This window comes from Argopecten irradians, chromosome 4 (assembly GCF_041381155.1).
Source record: "Argopecten irradians isolate NY chromosome 4, Ai_NY, whole genome shotgun sequence".
NCBI classification, from domain to species: Eukaryota; Metazoa; Mollusca; class Bivalvia; order Pectinida; family Pectinidae; genus Argopecten; species Argopecten irradians.
Genome location: NC_091137.1, coordinates 47540621 through 47562972, shown reverse-complemented (window position 1 = coordinate 47562972; position 22352 = coordinate 47540621). Strand labels below are relative to the sequence as shown.

The following is a 22352-nucleotide window of genomic DNA, read 5'->3' as shown; positions in this document are numbered from 1 at the left end:
AATGTGGTTTGCGATCTTAAGTGATTTTTTTTTCAGCATTAAGAAATGTAATATTATGTTAATTAAAAAATAATATTTTGATTTGATTTTATAATGTTGCCAACGTTCCCTGAAGGTTCTGTTTCTACGTTAGGGTTATTTAGACCCAATCTCGTAGAATTATCTTTTTACTTTTTACATTTATGACATTAAAATAAATTTCTACCTAAAATTGAGTGAACGGCTATTACAAAATTTAATAAGGCCTGAAACCGTTAATGTTAACGGATACAAATTTTGACCTTAATGTATAATATAAATCTTTTTAAAATGTTTGCAACGACTACTTAATCCATAAATCGCAAAATTTCATACCGCAAAAAAAAAAAAAAAAAAAAAAAAAACGCCTATACGGTATATGTATGTTAAAAATTCTAATAACAGTTTTTTTTTATATTTTTAGGCATCGTAATATTGGAACTGTGATCTTAAAAATATGTCTTGAACTTAAAATGCCATATTTTTTTTAAGTATCATTAAATTGTAACTTCAGCCTTCCAGTAAAGAGAGCGAAATATATAAAATATGCCTAAAACATGAATATATCTCGTACACATTAATATATCTCGTACACATTAGCTTCATATGTCTCGCCTTGAATACACCCTTGCATATTAACCTTAATAAGAAGACACTGTCATATCCTAAGTCTTATTAATGGTATTTATCTTATTGATCTACCACATAACTGGTTATTTCTAAGGTAATACTTTAGCCAATCCATTTAGAGACGACAGCAAGTTATATTGTGCATAGTACCAAATTTTAAATTAGTGAATAGTGTGTATTTTCTTTCTTATATTTACATTCTTTGTTAGTCGAGATTTTCGTTTGAGCCGTAATGTATTTAGAATATGTATGACAGTTATAGCAGATACTTTTTGTTTGTAACCTTGTGTTTTAAGAGCAGATAAATGCCAGTCAAATATGTGTTATATCTAAATATCGTTGTCTATTTGTATTATGACCAGTGTGCTTCTCCGACACGTATAATGTACAATCTGAACCCATCCTATGTTTCCCGCCTTACTTGTGTGAAAAGTGTGATGGGCATATATCTGTGTTTTGGTACCTTACTAATACAGATATATAGGGCTTTATCAAATGGTAATACATGTAATAATCGAGAAAACCGTGGTCAGTTTACTCGGAAAGTAACTTGATTTTTATCGGTATTCTTTGGACACTCGGCTAAAGTTTATGCAAAACGTCCATTATAGATTTTTTGTTTTGTTTTATATAAGCTATTAGGCTGTTACCAACTCCCTGATTCCCTATTCAATGAAGTTTCGTAGTGCAATTGTAGTCACTTCATTTCAATGAATAAAAACTATTGCCTAAACTAAATATCAATATTTCAATTCATAAATTCATTACTATTTCATTTTTTATGTAAACTTCTAAAAAACATTAACAATACCATTGATGATACCGCATTTGTTTCCTTGAAGAAATTGTCGGTAACGGTAATGGCCAAAAGCATTTACATTTAACATATACGATACAGATGTGAGCAAATATTCTATAATTTTAGTATATTAAAAGAATAGCATAAATTAGCATCATAATCTATGTGGAGGATATTTAAGATTTTTCACAAAATGTATTGAAAGATAGAGAAGTAGAATGTAACTAACATTTCGATGAAAAAAGTAAGGTTTTGTTTGTATTCGTGGTTTACAATTTGTATAATATTCCAGTTATCGGTTACATTGTCTTCTTTTCACTTTTCAAGTCACCATGTTGCAACCATCTTGCTTTTAAATCGTGGCTTTAGAAGACGCATTGGAATATGTCCTTATTTGATCGCATATGGGTAACGTCCGACGTGAGAGCAGGTTATCATACAACCTACTGAAAGATTGTTATTGACATTTGCTTGTTAAGTTATTGAAAGATTGTTATTGACATATTCAATGCTTAATGTGTAAATAGACAATTAATAAGAAAAAAGAGCAATTGAAGTAGACTATTAAAATAGCAAAACTTCAAAACATGTAACTGTATAGTCATGTTGGATAAAGCTGCGTTGTGCCTTTGACAGACATTCCAGGGATTAACATGTGAACTGACACCTTAGTAGACCAAGAGTGTAAATACACATTCGGTTCTCTGTGATCTTTGTTTTTCTATAATCAGTTTAAGATAACCAAATTCAATTCTCGCCCCCTTATCTTTTAACTATAACCCATCAATTGCCCGCTGCAATAAGTCCAAATTTAGACCTTGCTCAGAGATAGAAAACAAACTAAGGGGGAAGTAGGCAGATCGTTTTGTGTCAGTTCCGTCTTTGAGGATACCGGAGTGTAGAAGTCCAACATCAGATAATGCAACCCCTCCCCGGTGGTCTTCGGGAACTATGGAACCTCATAGACGGCATTATGGAAATCATCCCAGTATGAAGAATACACAGACAATCGCTAATTACAAGATCACATTTACATAAATGTGAAACACGAGATAGTTACTTCCCCTAGGGATGCCATTAACGGTGTATATATAAATATTTTAAAACTTCTCAATTAGATATATTCACTTCTATCAGCTGTCATGATTGATCGTTGATGTTTCTTATTTTACTGATCAAATATCGGCAAATTATCTCAGATATAGTAGACAGAAATAACATTTTCAATCAAACGCTATCTTAAAGATATTGTTGTCAGCAGAATCACTCGTCTGTCACGAATATTTAATATCATTGCTGACTACCATAAGTGTAATTGTATTTGACAGATCATCCCATTATGATACATTGAATACACCATTCCTGGTCTAATTGTTATGATGGCTATGCTAGACTACCGTAGTTACTATCTAATATTAATTGCTTTCTTTCAAATCACGCAATGTATAATTTAACAATATAAAATTCGGATTATGACATTATTTGATATATTCATTTAGACATTCATTTGATGCACGAAACTTTTAAAATGATACTTTAAAAATCATTAAAAGAATAAAATGCATTTACTTTATATCACAAAATTCAGAACAGAATTATATAAGCACATTATACAACAATTTTAGCAAATTTAAACATAATACTTGTCATATTTTTGTTATCATTCTCGCCATTTTTGACTTTAATTCTAATATCAATTAGAAAATGGATTCTAGGCTTTGGTGAGTATTCACTGCAAACTATTACCAAAATGTCAGAGAAGCTATATGTTTACGTTAATATAACGGCAATGGTAAAGGCATATCATTATTTTGCCATAAACACTAGAAATAAAATTGTCCTAAATTCAATAGCATATGAATACAAAATAATAATGTGTGTATTTTAAATTAATTTTAATTCTCTTTGTGGATTATTTAGTAAACAGCATAGTGTCAAATATAACCAAATTCCTAGGATTTGACATTGTCCAGTTACAAGAAATAGAGGGAAACAATTGCATTCAATAAAATCGAATAAGTAAAATATGAAGTATTCAATTCCAGATTTCCATTTTTATACTGAGGATCCAAAATATAACATAAATTGTTTTTAACTTCATATGAAATTTCCCTGTTGCAATTGAAATTGGTTTGGAAACAAGCAACTATTTTTTTTACTAATTGCAAGCAAATCAATTATATTTTTCTTAGATTTTTCTAAAAAATTAGACTTTCCAGTATTTTTATCTTTAGATGACAATTTTATCGGATTTAGACGTTTTTCTTGATTTTCGCTATCATGTGTGACAAAATGTTCCAAATAAATAAAAATGTGTTTTTGTATACAAGAACCGGGCATTATTGTAACACTTCTATAATATTTGCCATTAAAAATATATGCCACCAAATTTGTCCACTTTTCGGTTTCAAGTAAGAAAAAAATACTACTTATTTGAATAAGTTATTAAGGTCGTGGGACACATTTTAATTAAAGGGTTGCGATGGTAAAATGGTTAAGATGTTTGAGTTGTGAGTTCGAATCCCATATCAAGCAGTAGCCAGATACTGACCAAAGGCTTGTTCTTTGGGTACTTTTTCTTCACCTTCTAAAACTGACACGTCCTTAAATGACCCTGGCTGTTTATACGACGGACAACAACTCTAATCAAATCAAGTATTTCACACATAGTATTTAATGTATAAAAAGTATGTTGGAAGTCCGTCACTGCTATAGGAAGTGTTTAATTGTATACTGCAATTGTAAGTTAACATTTAATACACTCTATAAAACCATTTAGGTTACCATCAATACCCAGCTCATTATTTATTTAATATAGTTTTTTTCAATAGCAATACATCAATTTGGAAACACCATCAATATGGCCTTCCAATTTCAAAGAGACCGTACTAACATAAATAAATGTAGTATTACTCAAAGATATGTTTATAAACTTCTCAGCATTCATATATAATCAGCCGCCTGTCCTTATACGTCTTATACGTGCCACGCCCAATACTAGAAGGTTCAAATATCACCTTCTTCTAAAACTATCTTGTTTATGTATGGATGGGTTTTAGAGATCCCACCCCACTATAGTATTAAGGGAGGGGTGATACCATGAGTATCACGTAAGATCATCACATAACCGACCAATAACTAACATGGAATACACAATTTAGTGTATTCTCGAAGAAGTGCTAAATTTGGTTTACTATGAACCGTTACATCAGACGTCGTTCAGCATCAATATTGCTTTGTTAATTCAAGGTCGTTATCTCCCTTGTTACGTAAGCTGGTATATTTGTTTACAATATTTAAAAGAAGTTAGGGATATCATTGCGTGGTTTTATGTAAAGCTCGATCGAATTACTACTGTGACATATGATAATATGTATAAATGATTTAATCGATAAATTTTCTTCGGAGTGAATTATTCACTCAGGCAAAAAAACAACCCAAAAAAACGTCATACGCCATACGCAACAACGTTCGGTAATTACATATTGCGTTGCAAGTGTAATTTTCATATGTTACCATGTATTATAATTTCCATTTAAGTTCATAAATGCTAAAACAAAGACTACAAAATTATAAGAAAACGTTTGTACATAGACACAGAACACTATGTAGATTTTCCTCTTGTTTTATTAACATTTGTTTCATTCTTCGCGTTATTGTTACAACATAAGATCAACATAATGTACATATAAATAGCTATATATAGATATAAAACCACTTATGATTTCTATGAGGTCATTCTAGCAGGTAGGAGCTCTAAATATGAGTTGTCATTCTTGAGCAAAACTTTTAAAAATGTAATAATGGGTAAAACATAATGCTTTTAAAGTGTAAACTCCACCAGCATGACTGACTTTATATATCACACAACATGCAGTATCTGCTAAGATGAATGGGGCAATAGGGTGAAACATTCGTATAATGTCCTTCATTTTTTTAAAAATAGTAATGGCATACGATCCGTTGATATTGTCCGCCATACCATTAAAAATAACTGTGATTTTGACAATATTAGTATTAACTTCACAACCAACTAAATAAATGAATACTACTATGTATTTAAGATAAAATATGAAGAAAAAAATTTAGAAAAAAACAACAGAGAAAACCGTTTAAGCAGATGACCCATTCAAGATATATTAATTAAAAAAAATCCGCAAATATGCATTTTAATAAAATGACTTTTCAAAAAATGTATTTTTTATATCAATAAAGGTTCCCATAATGGTAGTATAGATTGCCATTTAACCGGCGTTTAAGCTCTCTATTCTGACCAACATAAACAAACTGGCGCTGTTTATGTTCAGATTGTACCCGACAGTGTTGGGCAGAGGAGGAAACGTACGTATTGCATCACTAAACATGAATTTGACAAATGTTCACGACAATCTCTATAAATGTTCTCAAATAAACAATACCTTGTGTGTTCTGTGGTATAAGGTTATAACACATGACAGTGATTTTCTGAAATATTCGTTTCTTTGTAATTTCTGACAATGACGGTTACAACAAATCTATTACTTTCACGTAGTAATTTACTATGGCGTAACGGTTATACTGTAGAAAATTGCTCAAACAAATCCAAAAATAATACCCCATCGTTCCAATGCTCAAAAGCATTTAGCTTAAAGGTCGCAATTATCTTTGACGTTGCGACCACTGGTTTACTAGATAATCGAATATCAAAAAGACGAAAATGGTTCAAAGGTCAAAGGTTGGGACCAGTAAACTACATGGCCTATGAAAAGGCTACAAGCAATCCTCATGTTACAATCAGAAATGTGATATTTGTGAATAGTTGAGTCCAGAGTGAGTTCGGAGTGCGTGATTTATGAACGTAGAGTAATTTTGCCATTGTATAACAATACTGATATCCTGGTACCTGCCACACGTTCTAGCCAAAATTTACCGCTGGGACCAGCACGGACTGGTTTGAATGTTACGTGCTGTACTTGTGTGGGCAAATTTTGACTTCAATATTACATGTCGTGAGGTTTCGTACTCGGTACGTTTGAAATTCCGACCCGCATTGCGACAATTACACGTAGTAATTACGAATCATAAGTAATCTTTAGAACGAATCGTGTTAAGTTTGAACTCACTTTCTAAATATACAAATCTTTATACCACTGTTTAACGTCAAATATTCTGATGGGTGTTTTGTTATGTTTTGTTTGACAATCAATATAATTTACACGACAAAGTTATGTTGATGATTAGATAAGGTCCAGATTTTGTTCTCCCCTCAGTAAATACATGTCAAACCACAGTCCTTTCCTAAGGTATCTAGTGCATTTTCCATTAAAAAATATTTTTTTAACTTGATTATAGTCCACAAATAAAGACAATATTGAATAACTTTCTCTTCGGAAAGTAAATCAACCTATGCCAAGTAGTCCGAAAACCTTTCGACAGTATGATTCTTTGGTTAAATAGTTCTTTATAATTTATCATTTCAATTTATAATATTATTACTGGAAACAACAGAACCAAAAAACAGAACAATAATATCTGTAAAATTAAAAAGAACTAAAATGATTTGTCACCGGCAGTAAATTAAATTCTTATATCAAGGAAATACGCTTAATGTGCCTCTGGAAGGAGCATCTTTTTCATTTCATTAAACCAGCACATACTTATGTGTCCATATATATTATGTGAAATAAAGATATTAAGCTTCAATTTTAAGAAAAGGGTAAAAATATGTTAATATATATTAAAACGCATTTTACCTAGATAAAACATTTCGTCACGACATGACTTTTTAGAAGTTAACAATTAACTAGAGCATTTCAAAATGCGGATGAACAAATTAGCAGTTATAAATTTATAAACAAATATCAAACGAAACATATATTCATACATGAATCAATGATATTTTTTGTGTTACTTAATCTATATTCATTTGCGTCTTTATGATTATCAAAACACTTTTTCATTAATTTTTGTATTTAAATATTTACTTTTTCAATGCTTTATTCTATATCTTATATATCTTACAACATTAATTGATTGCAAAATTAAGTTTAAATTTTCAAATTGATTTCAATGCATTTATGAAAACATATATGAACATTTTTTCGCCTGAAGGAGACCCATATTTTCTTAAAAACACTCTGATCATTACCTCAAAGTTATTAATTCATCAAATTTCTCCGACATGACATAATATATTTTATGGGATCATATTTCGTTGGTGTGTGAGTTTGCTTTGGTGAAGAGATTTTTCAAAATAAATAATTGGTTTAACGATGTAAAAGTACATCTGCTAAATCATTGAATCTCTCCTAGTGTGTGCGTGGTAATTATTTATGCATGGCTTTAAGTGAAGTTTAAAATAAGCTGTATCGCAAATATGAGTGACATTTACTTACTAAAAGTTTGTATCGAATAACACAATCTTAAATGGAAAACGGTATTTTAAATTACGGCAAGAATTGCATGAAAGCTGAAACCGACAGGTTTTTATATATCTCAGTTTATAATGTTTATCATATATATTCTTTAGCTTAAATAAAATTTTAACTAAATAATCTGAATGATTTTTTTCCGGAGTCTATATTTATGAAATATTTTTGAAAATTAATCAAAGCTACCTTTATGCGAGTCATTTTTTAACTTTAATTCATTTTAATGGCAATTGAAATGTAACAAAAATTAAAACAAATGACCATACAAAATCCTTGGATAAACTGCTCATCCGAAATTTTAGCATGGAAATAATCATGTTCCACACCAAAAGTTAATTATATTTAAGCTACTTTAATTTCAATTATATGAAACAACAATAAAACATAAATGTAAAACAAAATTAAATTCCGCAATACAAATTTAATAAAATGGCAAAAATATTTCAATTCTACGGCTGCCTTTAGATGTGTTTTAAAAGTATTTTTGGTGATTGAAATCAAGTTAGAAAAACATAGTTACTAAATACTAACGGATCAAAGCCATATTTATACTGAGTGAAATCTGGTTAGCCCTGGCCCGAAGGCAATCAAAACCGACCTAGGATCGTCAGAAGTATTCTTGCTTTATTTAACACATCATCTATTATTTTTGTGTATGATTCAATGCAAGCGATCAAAGCTTTCTTGATCATCGCTGTATGATATGTGATGTAATGTCATGTATAAAGGATTTGAAGATTGTTATTTAGAATATAACAATTTTCTTTGATGTGAACTAACATGTGATTTAAATATTTTTCGTCCTTTCAAGCTTGGAATATATTTTACAACAAAACATTGAATCACTGTTTTTTTTTTATTTCCCGAAATACCTATTATGGTAATTATAAATGATAAATGAACACATCAGACACTATTTTAAACATTTTCTCCGAACCTTAAATTATAAAAAAAGGACTTTGTGTTGATTTGGACTTTGTTGACTTACGACATATATATTTCAACAACGGATTCAAAGTGAGACATTAATTCAGGGAGTGTTTGATACATACGATACCTATACGATATTTAATCTTTGATTTTAATTTTAAAATTAACTTTATTTTACCCAACTAACATGAGACTGGATTTCCTCAGCGGTGTTATTTAATAATAACATACGAGAGTAATATTTACAAATATTTATGCATATACCGGTATATATTCTACAGACATCACATTATGTTTTTGACATTCCGAATTAAACATGAACAGATATCTTAAACGCTAACATATCCATCGATCACCGAATAATAGCTTTATCAATAAAAATAAGCATAAATCGCCTGCTGGTTAGCGTTGAAGGTAGTCCAAACATTAAGACATCTGTACCTTTATTATAAAAAGGAAAAGTGATATATTGGAGAACTACAACACATAACCACATTATAGTCTACTTGAGCGTGAACAAGATCCCTAATTGGCCATAGACGTTGCTTTATTGCCCTTTTCGACAGCATCTCTTTTCAGGTCATCTAAATTATCACTGACAATTTTTATAACCACCCGTTTTTTGTACTGTTTCTCATAAACCTGAGTGTTAGAGGAGACTAGGTGTGTCGGTTTACGAGAGAAATAAACATAAAATTTGTCAAAGATTATTGAGCGTCAAGAGCATGAACTCCAGATCAAATTTCACGGCCACTACATGGCCATTTTATATGGTCTGGTATTCTGTTTGTTGGCTACTAAAATACTCATTAAATATACCACTAAGGTCCGAGGATCCCGGGTCGTTACACGCCATATTAGCAGAATATTGTTCCGAAGGGTAATCAGACTCAGAATTATGGTGACCGGGTAACGCTCGTATTGACGTTTCGGTCGAGAGTTGGCGAGAGTTCATTACGTGATTAACATCCTGCGAGTAACCTTCGACATAATTGATACCATAAAGTGCATTTGCTGAATTTTGTTCCATACGATGAGTCGGCTGGGGATATGTGGGTTGTTTAGACATATAACCGCCATTATGACTACCTTGTCGCGTTGCCATGGCATTGTTGTCAGATGGTGCTGCCGGGTTATATCGGGTTGGCGGCTGTGTGTAGGAAGTCTGACAGTGAATCCCTGTGTTAACGCGGTATTGGTATAATGGACTAATGCTTCCACTGTGATCGTTGTTACTGAAGCCGTCACTGGCGATTGGAGAATGCGATGTCTCATTATTCCATGAATCTGCAGCAGCTGATCCACCGGCTCGAAATTGAATGCTGGGAAATGAATACACAGAGGACGAAGTACGCATGCTCCGTTTCATATTAGTGCCATAGTTATTATTGTTTAGGGAATCGTACTGTCCAGAATTATAGTTGCCCATATGTTGTTGTAGAGATGAACGTCCAGACTCGACATGCTTAACATCATTTTGTCCCATCCGGGTATTTTGGTACTGATACGGAGACATATTTTGCGGTTTCGATGGAGGGAATCCTGAGTTGTAATGCACTGGAGCCGTACTAAAGCGACTTTGATCCACGTATGAATTGCCATAAGAGCCGACGTGTTGAGAAATAGAAGACAGATTTTCCGTGGCACTCAATGGCCCCGTGAAAACGTCCGATCGGCCCTTATTGTTTATATAGCCATTTTCATGTCTATTTCTACTTACACAAACATCGCGTTGAACCGGGCTAGACTTAAGAGACGACGATGAGTATTGAGAGGTCACGTGACCAATGTCAGGATTAGAATTAGTTCGGTTAAAATCAACACAATTAGAGACCATTGACTTAGCGGTACTAGGGGGCGTGCTGCAAGGCAACATCCCAGGGGAATACTCTAACCCAGCCCTACCCGTCAAAACTTCACTTGACACCTCCGTGACGTCATCAAGAACGTGCATCTTTGAATCGTCTTTGTTATCTCTACCATTCGCGATATTGCGCGCACATGCTGAATCAGGGCTATTTAGCGTTTCAAAGTCAAAGGATGCAGTCGAGTTCTGATTTCCATTTGGGTCTATGATTTGCTTTGATGTATGATTTTTCTCTAAATCACTGACCTCTTCTGTCTCATTCACATTTCGGGTGTCAGTGATGTCTAAACCATTTGTTATGGTAGTATCTCTGGTGTTGTCGTTACCAGAGGGCACACTGTTTCCTTCTTCACTACTTCCTGGGGAGCCTGCCTTTAGAATGTGTTCTAATGTTTTTGTTTCGGTTCCATCAGAAGAATATTGTCCGTTGTGTTCCATGTTTTCGTGTTTACCTTCAGCGTTCTCCAATCTTTCGCAACTTCCCTCAGAAGATGTTGGACTATCCATACCACAATCCAACGAAAACGATTTACCACCATTCTCCATTTTCTGTCGCTGTGATTGTGTTTGCCGTTTGTATTTCATCCGTCTGTTTTGAAACCAAACTTTGACCTGTCTTTCTGTCAGATCCAAAGAAGCTGCTATTTCAATTCTTCTTGGCCTACACAGATATTTGTTGAAGTGGAATTCCTTTTCCAGTTCCAGTAGTTGTGTATTTGTATATGCCGTCCTCAGCCTTCGTGTCCCACCGCTGCCACCACTTCCGTTGCTGTTGACACTTCCGCCTCCGCCATTATTTCCATTACTTGTAGGTGTGGATGCATTTTGTGGATGAATAGGGACGAATTCCGGCGCTACAACAATAGAAATGATACATTTAACTAGTAATCAATAACAGAATATCCTTATCTCAGAGAAAGAATGTTGTGAAATATTTTTTAAATTATTTTCATTTCGCAAGCCCTAAAATCATTGATTTCAAAATGAAAAAACCCTTCAATGACAGATATTACAAATAATGTATGTACAGAATATTTTATTGTCGAAATATAATAATATTATTGTCGAAATCTCAAGTATAAAGTATTTTTTAAATAATTCGTAGTAAGAACATCCTATTCATGGCAAAATAGGATTGATGGAAAGTGGAAGTAACTAGTTATTAAACAAATGACTTCTTGATCGATATTAATATTTATTTTACCAGTTACGACTGAAATATTGTAACTTAAACAAAACACATAAAAACAAGCATTGTTATGTTCTTCATACAATTTATGTCACATGGTCCAATGGCAACATATGTATACCACATACATATGCATCATACGTCTACTGCATAATCAAACCTTTTGGATAAGGCCTATATTCCCCGTGCAAAATTATGAATGAAACGTTACATGCAATATATTGTTGAAAGTTATTACTCCTTTGAGGTATATATATTTCGTTTCCAATTACATTTAAGAAAATACCACAATAAAAAAAATCAGCTGCAAATAATACAATCACCAACAAAATATAGTAGAGGCAAATGGGTAGGGATGCATTGTGACATTGATGATATGTTATATATATCGATGCCATATCATGATGACAATTTGATAATGGATGCCGATGTGAGAACACAACATGGAAGAATCAGTTCGATTAACATACCGTGTTATAGTTATAGTATAACTAGCCCTCAAAGTGATCTTCAAATACACAATTTTAATAAATGCAATCACCGATTACTTCGTAAAATTATAGTACTACCGGATTGAAATGTGAAAAAAGCGTTTTGTCAAGAATAAAATCAACGAACGATAGGTAGTCATTATAGATCAAGTATACCTAAATTAATATTTAAAGTTAAAATAGTTAAAATATAGTCATTGAAGTTTTACGCAAAATTAAATCAAATATGGATGTGGTATTGCCACTTGTGATCAGCAGGATCATGGTATAGCGCATATATGATCATAAAATTGATTGATTATGTTGAATTATTATTTCGGGACAAATATCTTCAACAAGTTCCAATAAACATGGTTCACCTGTATGTATCAGTGTCATTAAACGGTAAACAAGTTTATTTTCAACCAATCGTCCTCCATAGGTGGCAAATAAATAAACTAAACAATATAAACGTCTCTCCTTTTAAAACGTGTAGAATGCGGCTTCTTAGCCATCCTCATTGATCAATGATGATGTTCAAGAGACAGACAATTTATAAAACAAGAGACATGTAGATTTGATTTTATTCAAAGCGTTATTTTCAATGTTAAACACTACTGTGATCGAATGATCAGTATGTCTCATGGTGAGCTCTTTCGTACAGATTAGCAATAAAAAAATAAATCATACAAGTGTAAATTACGCAAATGGGATATATAAGTAGGCTATCTTGTGCGTGATGCACAAGGCGTTGGGTATTGGTAGCAACTCTGACAGTCCACAGAGCAGAAACAGGTGATACTCATCAGTAATCAGAAAACGTACAATGACCTACATAAACACAACAAATGTAAACATAGTATAGGTAAAAGTACATATATCTTAGTACTGTAACGAATGTCTTGAATAGGCTATACACTATATATATACAAAAGTTGACATCCGTTATATTCGTTTTCCAGTACAGCAAGAGGTATTGGTAATAGCATAAGGTTCCAAATAATGGATTATATTGTACAAATAGCGGTAATATTGAACTATTTATTGATATGAAATGAAATATTCACACATATCGATTGTCATTCACCTTGGTTTTTCCACAATGATAAAAGAACATACGTTATGTATATATATGCAATTTTAACGTGGTAGAGTAATGAATAAGTTATTTCTGGAACAAAAATGGAAAACTTAAAAATATTTTTTTTTTGTTATGATGGACGTCATTGTACTTTTATCTCGATGTCTATTTCAGAATATATTTCTATAGTGTTGAAGCTGTAATTGACATTCGACATCAACTCTCTTTATTATTCTATTCAAATTATTAATATATATTCATTAAAGATGCACCAACGCTCCATGCTGACACAGTATTTTTCTCTATCAAAAACAGGAGCAGACGAATTAGTATTTTCCTTCAGTTACTTACTTTACACCATCCCGGCCATTGAAAAGTTTGAGCATCGTATTTTAAATTAGGATAAAAATATCAAAAATAATCAATTGCGTCCCGACAAAATAACACGACACTATGCCCTATATGGAATAAAGTGCTGATTGTGCATCCACCAAAGCAAAACAAATTAATTAATATATGTTTTGTGTTCATTAGACATACATTTACATAATTAACACCAATTATAGTTCAAAGGGTGAGTATCGTTTACTCTCTGTCTGTATTGGATCATCTTTAACCAAACTTAACAATATCAGCAATCCTGTTTTGATTGTATTATCCATTTATCGTCACAAGTAACTTCATATGGTAGTATAATTAAATTTAAAAAAAAACTGATGACGACGGAATGGTCCATATTTAACAGCGCATTCTATGAAGTTGCGATGTCAAACCCTACTGGTGTAATTGTATCTAAAATACTAGACAGTACAGTATAGCATTATCATCAAATCAAATGATTTTGGCTTATAAACAAAGGAAATGTGGAGAGAGGTGTAGAGATGCATGATGGGAAGATTGGATCGGATCAGTAGACATGTGTTGACAGGGTAGGGATAGATAGTAATAGGATATCAACGGAATAAGGGAAGGATGAGTGAGGACACGAGAAAGGATGAAAGAGAAAGAAATTGTGACTGGATGCCTATCAATTTTTATTTGACCTAATTGAACAGCCGACCGCTCGATGAAGGTTCTAGAAAAAAATGAGAAACTTGTAGGAGATTAAAGAAGGCTAAAAGATTTTTGGCGCGGACAGACAGTGAGATAAGTTATCTGTAAATGGTACAGAACACAAAAAAGCACGTGTAATCGAAATGGGGTTCGTATTTCCAGATCCAGTGAGCTTACCACTTAGAGTGATTCTGTGTGTAATCGTATCAGTTACTGTGGATCACTGTGGTGTAAGGGTTGCATCGTTCAATTACTCGTATATATTAGTATTTTTTTTAAATGATCAGGTTATGAAATCCGAACTTGAATATCATTACGTAAAAGATTAGTCGCACATTTACTTAAATTCCTCTCATGGGTCCCCGATCGTATTTGATAGACACACACGTTTATAGAGGTTGGGAGTCGAATCTCTTGCCCGCTGGGCCGCTCTTAGGTTATATATATCGTTTGTAGACCCTCCAGAAATATCCTTATGATAAATGCGTACCAGATCATATCGTTGTATTTCATCTGTGATAAAAAGGGTGCTGAGAAGAAATTCCTATTAATGATAAAAATGTAAATATAATCACAAAGCTAGGGCGAATGTACGCCCGGGGTCTGACTGGTGTGAGAGCATTTTATATAGCATCGCCCTTTTACACGTCTCTCACACAAAGGCACAAAATCGAATACATTTCACTTCTAGAATTGAAATTGACAAAATTCATATTTCAGCTGACTCAGACATTCAGGGGTACGCAATGGGGTAATTTGTGCTGCATTTTATGTTATGAAAATATCTGTTTTGTAAATAAAACATTGGTAACATTTGATATCTAAATAATTCAGTTGCAATATTTCATAGAAGATGAAGAAACATAATGGTAGAGTATTATATCTGCTTTTCATTCATCAAAAGTAATATTCACATTATTTATGGATTCTGTCGGTATTTAGTATTTGTAGTTGTATGATAAAACATCCACTACTCACATTAACAATGCAAAGAAACGTTTGTATTCATATCCACCATACAGCACATGGTGGCAATGACTACGTGAAACAAAACTCGGTTTTATTTCTATCAATGGTTTATAAAGAAATGATATTCGGCTGAACAGAGAAGTTTTTAATTACAAACTGTCTTTGTTTGCAAAACATCTAGGTTACAGTGTGTTTTCTGCACCAGTGGTGTTCTGTTTCCTTTCAAGAAGAGGTACGTTCAAGGGAAATTTATGACGACATGTGGTATTTCTCGCATAGCATAAGCTATAGATGAAACCATTGAGAAATTGCACCATTCTTTATGACATAATAAAATATCATTTGGTTAAAATGTGATCTTCCTTTTCCCAATCACGTTGTCTAATTATGTCTTTTATTCTAATAATGTTACTCTTTTTATTATTATTTATAATCGTTTGTGCCATCAATTCAACAACAATTTTCACACATTAGATACTAGACATAATTATGCCAAACGTCATATACTTTATGCACATTATCATTCATTTATGCGGTTTTTTTCGCCATTATGATTTTTGTGAATAAGTAAAATATATCCGAATCATATATCATTCAGCAAAACCGAAATATTTTGAAATGATTTCACAAGTATTATTGAATTTCTAATCAATATACATACAGAACCTAAAATAAATTGTGTCTATTTAAACCATTTATTCTTGGTGAGAAAATAATCCCAAGAGCTCCCCAACATGTTTTAAAATCTTTCTAAATTGATGGTATCTTTAATTCCGATCAGACACAGAGGCACATGTGTTGATGACGTCACACCATGACGTCTATGTTTATTGTGAAACAGAATCGCCACATGTACCACAATTACATTCTATGTGCAATGAATGCATTCCTATTAATCATTGTGTGGTTTGATTTCCTTTAAAAGTTTTTGATTTTTATATATAATTATGATATCTATATTAGCATTGCGATACTATTACCGGAGATCTAGATCGCTGAAATGCATTGACCAATATACTATGAACATAAGATATTCCAATGATTTGATAAAAGTTGACAGTAAAGCATATCCATGTCTCAGCAAAATAAATGAAAAGTTATTGATGGAATAAGTATAATAATAAAAATATAAATATAAAAAATATTTTAAAATGAAAAATTCAAAAAATCTAAAAGATAATCCTGAAAACTGAAACTGTATCATTATCATTTAAGCATATATCATCACCTTATTCCTTTGCACGCACACAAAAAATTTAACGTGTAGAAATATTCCTTAAATGATTGAAAGCTTATAAATAAATAAAAAGCTTAATCTATAACGTCGCTACCGATATATGGAGCCTGGCAAAAAGAAAATAAAAAGAATTCAATAGCGGAAATGTTTATCAATAAGTAAAGCGTGCTATACATTGTTTTAAGATATATATAAAATAAATCTTTCCAGATATGATATTGTTGAAAAAATGGATCAAGCTTTAGAAAACGATGTTAAGTGCCAATTAAAAGCTATGGCAGAATAATAAACCATTTTAAACCAATCATTCATCAAGATTCTGCGTTTTCCTCAAAACAAAATTGACAAAATATCCGATTAATCAGATTATTAAGAAATATGTCATCGGTCTATAAAAAGATCTCGTAACGCTACGTTTTATTTCACAAATGGTAGATGCAATCAGCATAATATGATTTGGTTAAGCTATGATCAATTCTTGACGTCACAACCAAGGGAAATTTATTTTAATAAAATTGTACTTTTGATCTTCTTTTGAATGCTTTAAGCCAAAACAAATGTATATTGAAATATTTTACAGTTTTCTAAATAGAGAATGAAGTATTTTAAAATGAATATGAAGCTATACCCCTAGGCGGAGAAAAATACCTAAATGTAATACTATTTTTAGGATGTTTTTATGCTGTTAAGACCAACAAAAAATCGTTTAATGTGAACAAATCATAATTGCCAAAATTGTGTGTTACCATTGGTTGAGATATCGTAGAAGAAATAAATTGTTAATAAAACAACGTGTTTGGCAATAAATCCGTTAACGGAGGCTAAAGAGACATATAAGCGTACTAAAATACTACTTATTTTCATTGTTATATGCCGCTTATCTATGTAGTAAATCTCAATGTATTTCTTAAAATCATAGCGGCTTGACGACGCCAATCGTGTCCCTCGGAGCGTGGCGAAAAACCAAGAGGTGTTCCACTGCGGTGGTCCTATACCTAGGCAAGATCCACAGGTCCAGGTGCTTGGGGCAAAGATAGCCTAGCTAGATAGAAGAGGTGTTCTTTTCTCACCGGATTACTACTTGGGTTTCATATCCCGTCTGTGTACAAATGAAACTTAAGATACATCACTCGTCTCTTGTCATAGCTGATCATGCTAACTGGAGTATTTTGTACATATCTTGAAATATACTTTTCTTCCAAACCGTGAAAACGGATATCTATACTATTTGCAATACGACGAAAAAGGGGACAGAAGCCTCGATGATCCAGGCAGACGACACATGATGAACATAGAAATTATATAATAAATATCCTATTTTGTTGTGAAATGGATTATGTAAGCAAAAAACTACCCACTAACAAACACTGCCTATTAGAATAAAAGTGATTACCGATATAGAGATGTACCACAGACCTCGCATACCGCTACAATTTTCAATATTGTTTTCTCTTTAAACCAAAAAGCACAGACTACAAACATGTAACGTTCTGGTTTACTGCGACATTGTATAACTAGGCTCCAATCTCAATCTCTAGACAGCAATCACACTACCTTTCGGGAGTGAAGATTAAACTGCGAGATTTTAAAGGATACGATGGATGTCGAATGACTTGATTCATCTAAAAAAGCAACCGAACGCAAATAGATAAAAAAGAGAACAACCCCCAAAAGTCTTCACGTTCTCAGATCGGATGGACGGATCAATTTTAGAGGGACAAACCTCGAACAACTTTCAAACTATCATCCCTCCAAAGTATGAAAGAATTACGAGTAACACGGGTAGAATATGCAGCTGTAACTGTAAAGAAACACATTTTCCCGTCCGATTTAATGCGATTTTTGCAGGCGACAAGAAACGGCGAAACAAAAACTAAATCACCTAAATCGAAAACGTTTTTACACAAGTAAAATATAACCATATAAATCGACTTGACGAAGCATTTATAGTCACGAAAACAAGTTTGTGAACTATATTCCTTGGATGGAATGTATAAAAGATAACAAAATGGGGGGAGGCTGATCACTTAATACCTAATCAGTATCCAATACATTAATATTCATGGAAAAAATGATACGATGGATAGAATTAAACTTTGGATGATTTAATATGAGACACGCACACGTGGGTCCAAGATGTCATCTCAATATGTCCGCTTCATATTAATTTTCATAGTTAATTCAACGAAAGAGTGTTGCATATTGAGATATTCTTTTGAAATATAATCGCTTTCCGCAACCATTTTAAAGCACATATGGTTATCTAGAGTAATTAGACATAAATACATAAATGACATAAATGATGTTGTGACACCCGTATGATAACAAGCCTTGAAACTCGATATCTTGATACATGAAAAAGTTAACGTCTATGTATAAGTAAGAGGTATGATATATGATACATCAAAGATAGTTTGATAGTGTAGCGTTTAGCTTATTATTGATTTTAATAAGAAATGAACATAATTCCAAGAAATAATGCATGGAGAGCTTCAAAAAAAAATCTGATTTTTTTTTTACTATAGCACAGTTGTCATCCCGTGACGTTTTTCTTTCTGACAAAATGACTTGTTTAGCTGGAACCCTCGCCCTATCCAGTGGGTGTAAAATAAATCTCTATTTGCTTATGAATCATAGAACTAGTATTTCGTTAAAGGTAAAATAAATCGTACAGTTCGATAGATTTAAGTATGAGCAACACACTGCTACATGTATAGTAACAGTGCTCTTTGATATAAACGTCTAAGCAATGCGATCATGAAAACTTGAATAGGAGCCGATTTATCGTTCATTAAAATATTTGTGGTTTAATGTGAAAACTGAATTACTGAATCTTTATTCCATATCCCTACTAGAGAGATAGAAAATCGGGCACCTGTCCGGAACAAACAGGCGATATTCGAGCAGTTTGTTCTTGTATATGAACATCTACGTGTATTTATGCTAGCTCTGTTACAAAATCAGGTGCATGTAGAAATAGAGAGCGGAATATATTTATACGAGGATTTAGTTTGCGGTAAACTGGTTAGGAGATATGGCGGATACATATGAGGATGGAACTACTGGGAAGTTGTGGTTAATCCCACAGTCACTGTACCTTACACAAATATGTATCAATGTTATGAAATATTGTTTATGAGTAGGCCAAACCAGCAATCTCTGTTTATGTCAAAAATACTTATGATATCGACCTTTATTGTTTTCATATATTTTGGAGAATTTGCGAGAATAAGAATTTTGCATAATAACGTATTGCGATAAGTGCAACCTATGTATTAAGTGAAATACTTGGTAGATTTTATTTCAACTTGACAGGTCATTCATTGACTACTACTTTAATCCAGAGAACAAATATTAAGTACTAATTCCAGGCAATGGCTCCTCTGATGCCATATTTATCACTCGACCTTTATGTTCTGTATGTCATTTTTGTCTGCCGTTTCAAATTGTATAATTACACGGGGGAAAAGGACAAGAATTTTCTGTCTTGATCTGATGTTAAAGACGACACTCTAGACCTCACTGCAGAGATGAGTACTAAAATCTTTGTCTAAAATGTATAAATGGTTCTTCCACAGGTAAAGTTATAGATTATTGCAGTGTAAACTCCTATGCAATTCCCAATTGTGCGCGGAATCCCCTACGTGTAAATTAGAGTTCCTGAACGTTGAATCCGTTTACTCTAACTTACGACTTCGAACTAAATGTGGCATTTTATCTCAATATAAATAACTAAATCCATACATTCCATCATGTGGATCCCTGAATTATGACTTTTTCACAATTGTCTTGCTTGGCAGTACTGTGGACAGCAGTGACGTCACGCTAGGTCTGGGAATATAGGTTCAAGAATACTATGGGGAAGTGTTATGATCAACATTATAATCTCGAAAAAATCAGACATTTTGAAACTGTCTTCTTGTAATATATATGTCCATATAGATGCAATAGCTTTGCAGGCAACAATCAAATACATGATATTGTGCTCTGGAGGAAATCAGTTCTATTTAACGGATCACAGGTTTCATTTAAATTATCAGCTTGATATTCATTTGTATGCTTACGCTACCTATTATCTTCTATTATCTTTGTTTTCATGTGACTCTAGAAATCAATATTTTGTTAGGTCTTCATGGTGTCAATTAATTTTACGGTAATTTATGGTAATTCGTACAGTCTATTGCAAATACACTTAAAGTTACCTATCAGGCAATGTGATGGAACAGAAGTATCATCCTTGTAAATACATTTTCAATAAATTGCAGAGAATTCCAAATAAATAAAAGATGATGTCAATGTAAAACGCTTGTTTTGCGTGATAATGTTTATGGTAAGGTACCCTGCTTACAGTCAAATAAAAATCGTTAATCCATTCACTATTCAATTTATCAAACATTTCAATGTTATCTTTTAAACTATTGATATATGTATTAATTAATTATCTCCGTCATCACGTTCGCTGAAAACCGATACACTTATAATGAATTATGCTTTGACTCTTCCGTGTACGTGTTGTCATATAACACGTGTTTGGTTGCGGTTTGTCATTATTGTTTTTAAATAGTATCATTCCAAACCAATTATTGAAGTATCTTAAATATCTACTGCACATATCACCATTACTGATCGAATGTTTAAACGACGCACGAAAGAAATGCATATGTGATGTCAGTTACCGAAACTCTGATCATGAAGCCATGTACCTGTCATGCCTATCATTGGGCGTATGATAAGTCATACATATAAAACTTTTTAATTAGTTCCATCGGTGTGTTTAGGAAAGTTATTAATATTTTGTAACATTTTTTACATTATAATAAATGAAGAATATCTTTTCATCCGGACCCAATTTTATTTGAGATATTTATCTACTGTGGTCTAGATGTTTTCCGGAAATGTCGAATGAATATAGCTTAATATGTCAATCACTATTAAGAGTGAGATTTCCTCTGGTATTCACTTTTAATTGGACCTTATTAAAGGTGATAAAGAAACAATTAGTTTGATAACAAAATGTTCATTAAAACAACAAAAAATAAAAACAACAATGCATAACGCGTTTGGTTTTACAGTTAACGTTTTATAACCAACCAGGGTTATCCAAAGAGGTGCCGGGTTTGTTGGTGGAAGAAAACCGAGTACGTGAAGAAAAATCATGAACCAGCGGTTAGAACCTTGGAATTGTCCGAGATTGGATTTAAACTTGCAGAGGTGGAGGGCTTGTGGTAATATGTCGTGAGATTTTAACCACTCATCGTGGCTTCCATTTTAGTTTACGTGTCATAGTTGGTAACCTTTTGTGGGTTTTTTAAATATATTTTTATATGGAACACCAAACTGCTTACTTGGTGTTGTGCGGTAGATAATTCTGAGATTGTTATTGCCTAAGTTATTGCTTAAAATACGTCTTTCGATTTACTTACTAGAATCATAATCAGCGTTACTCAACAATCATGTAATGGTAACAACAGTATATAATTGAACCAATGAATTTGATATCCGCGCTTTTTATTTATCAATTAAAGGATTATAATTATAAATAAATAAATCGACGGGAAGAAAATGTTTCATAAAAAAGTAACCCAAGGGAATTAACAGCATCTGATCATAAAGGCACTAGTTGAATATGAAAATATTCCAATACTTTTGTTCAAGATGATGAATTTGAAGTCATTAATGGATTAGACATTGAATTTTGG

The 22352-nt window shown here is 32.6% G+C and overlaps 1 protein-coding gene across 1 annotated transcript in view; it reads right to left on the bottom strand.

The window, feature by feature from the left end:
* Positions 1 to 4954: 4954 nt before the first annotated feature.
* The window catches only part of LOC138321846 (homeotic protein proboscipedia-like), a 38182-nt gene continuing 20784 nt past the window's right edge, over positions 4955 to 22352 (bottom strand). Inside the window, exon 2 of the mRNA XM_069265842.1 lies at positions 4955 to 11508. Within this exon, the coding sequence (XP_069121943.1) occupies positions 9554 to 11508 (1955 nt within the window). The 3' untranslated portion in view covers positions 4955 to 9553. The remainder of the gene's footprint in view (positions 11509 to 22352) is intronic.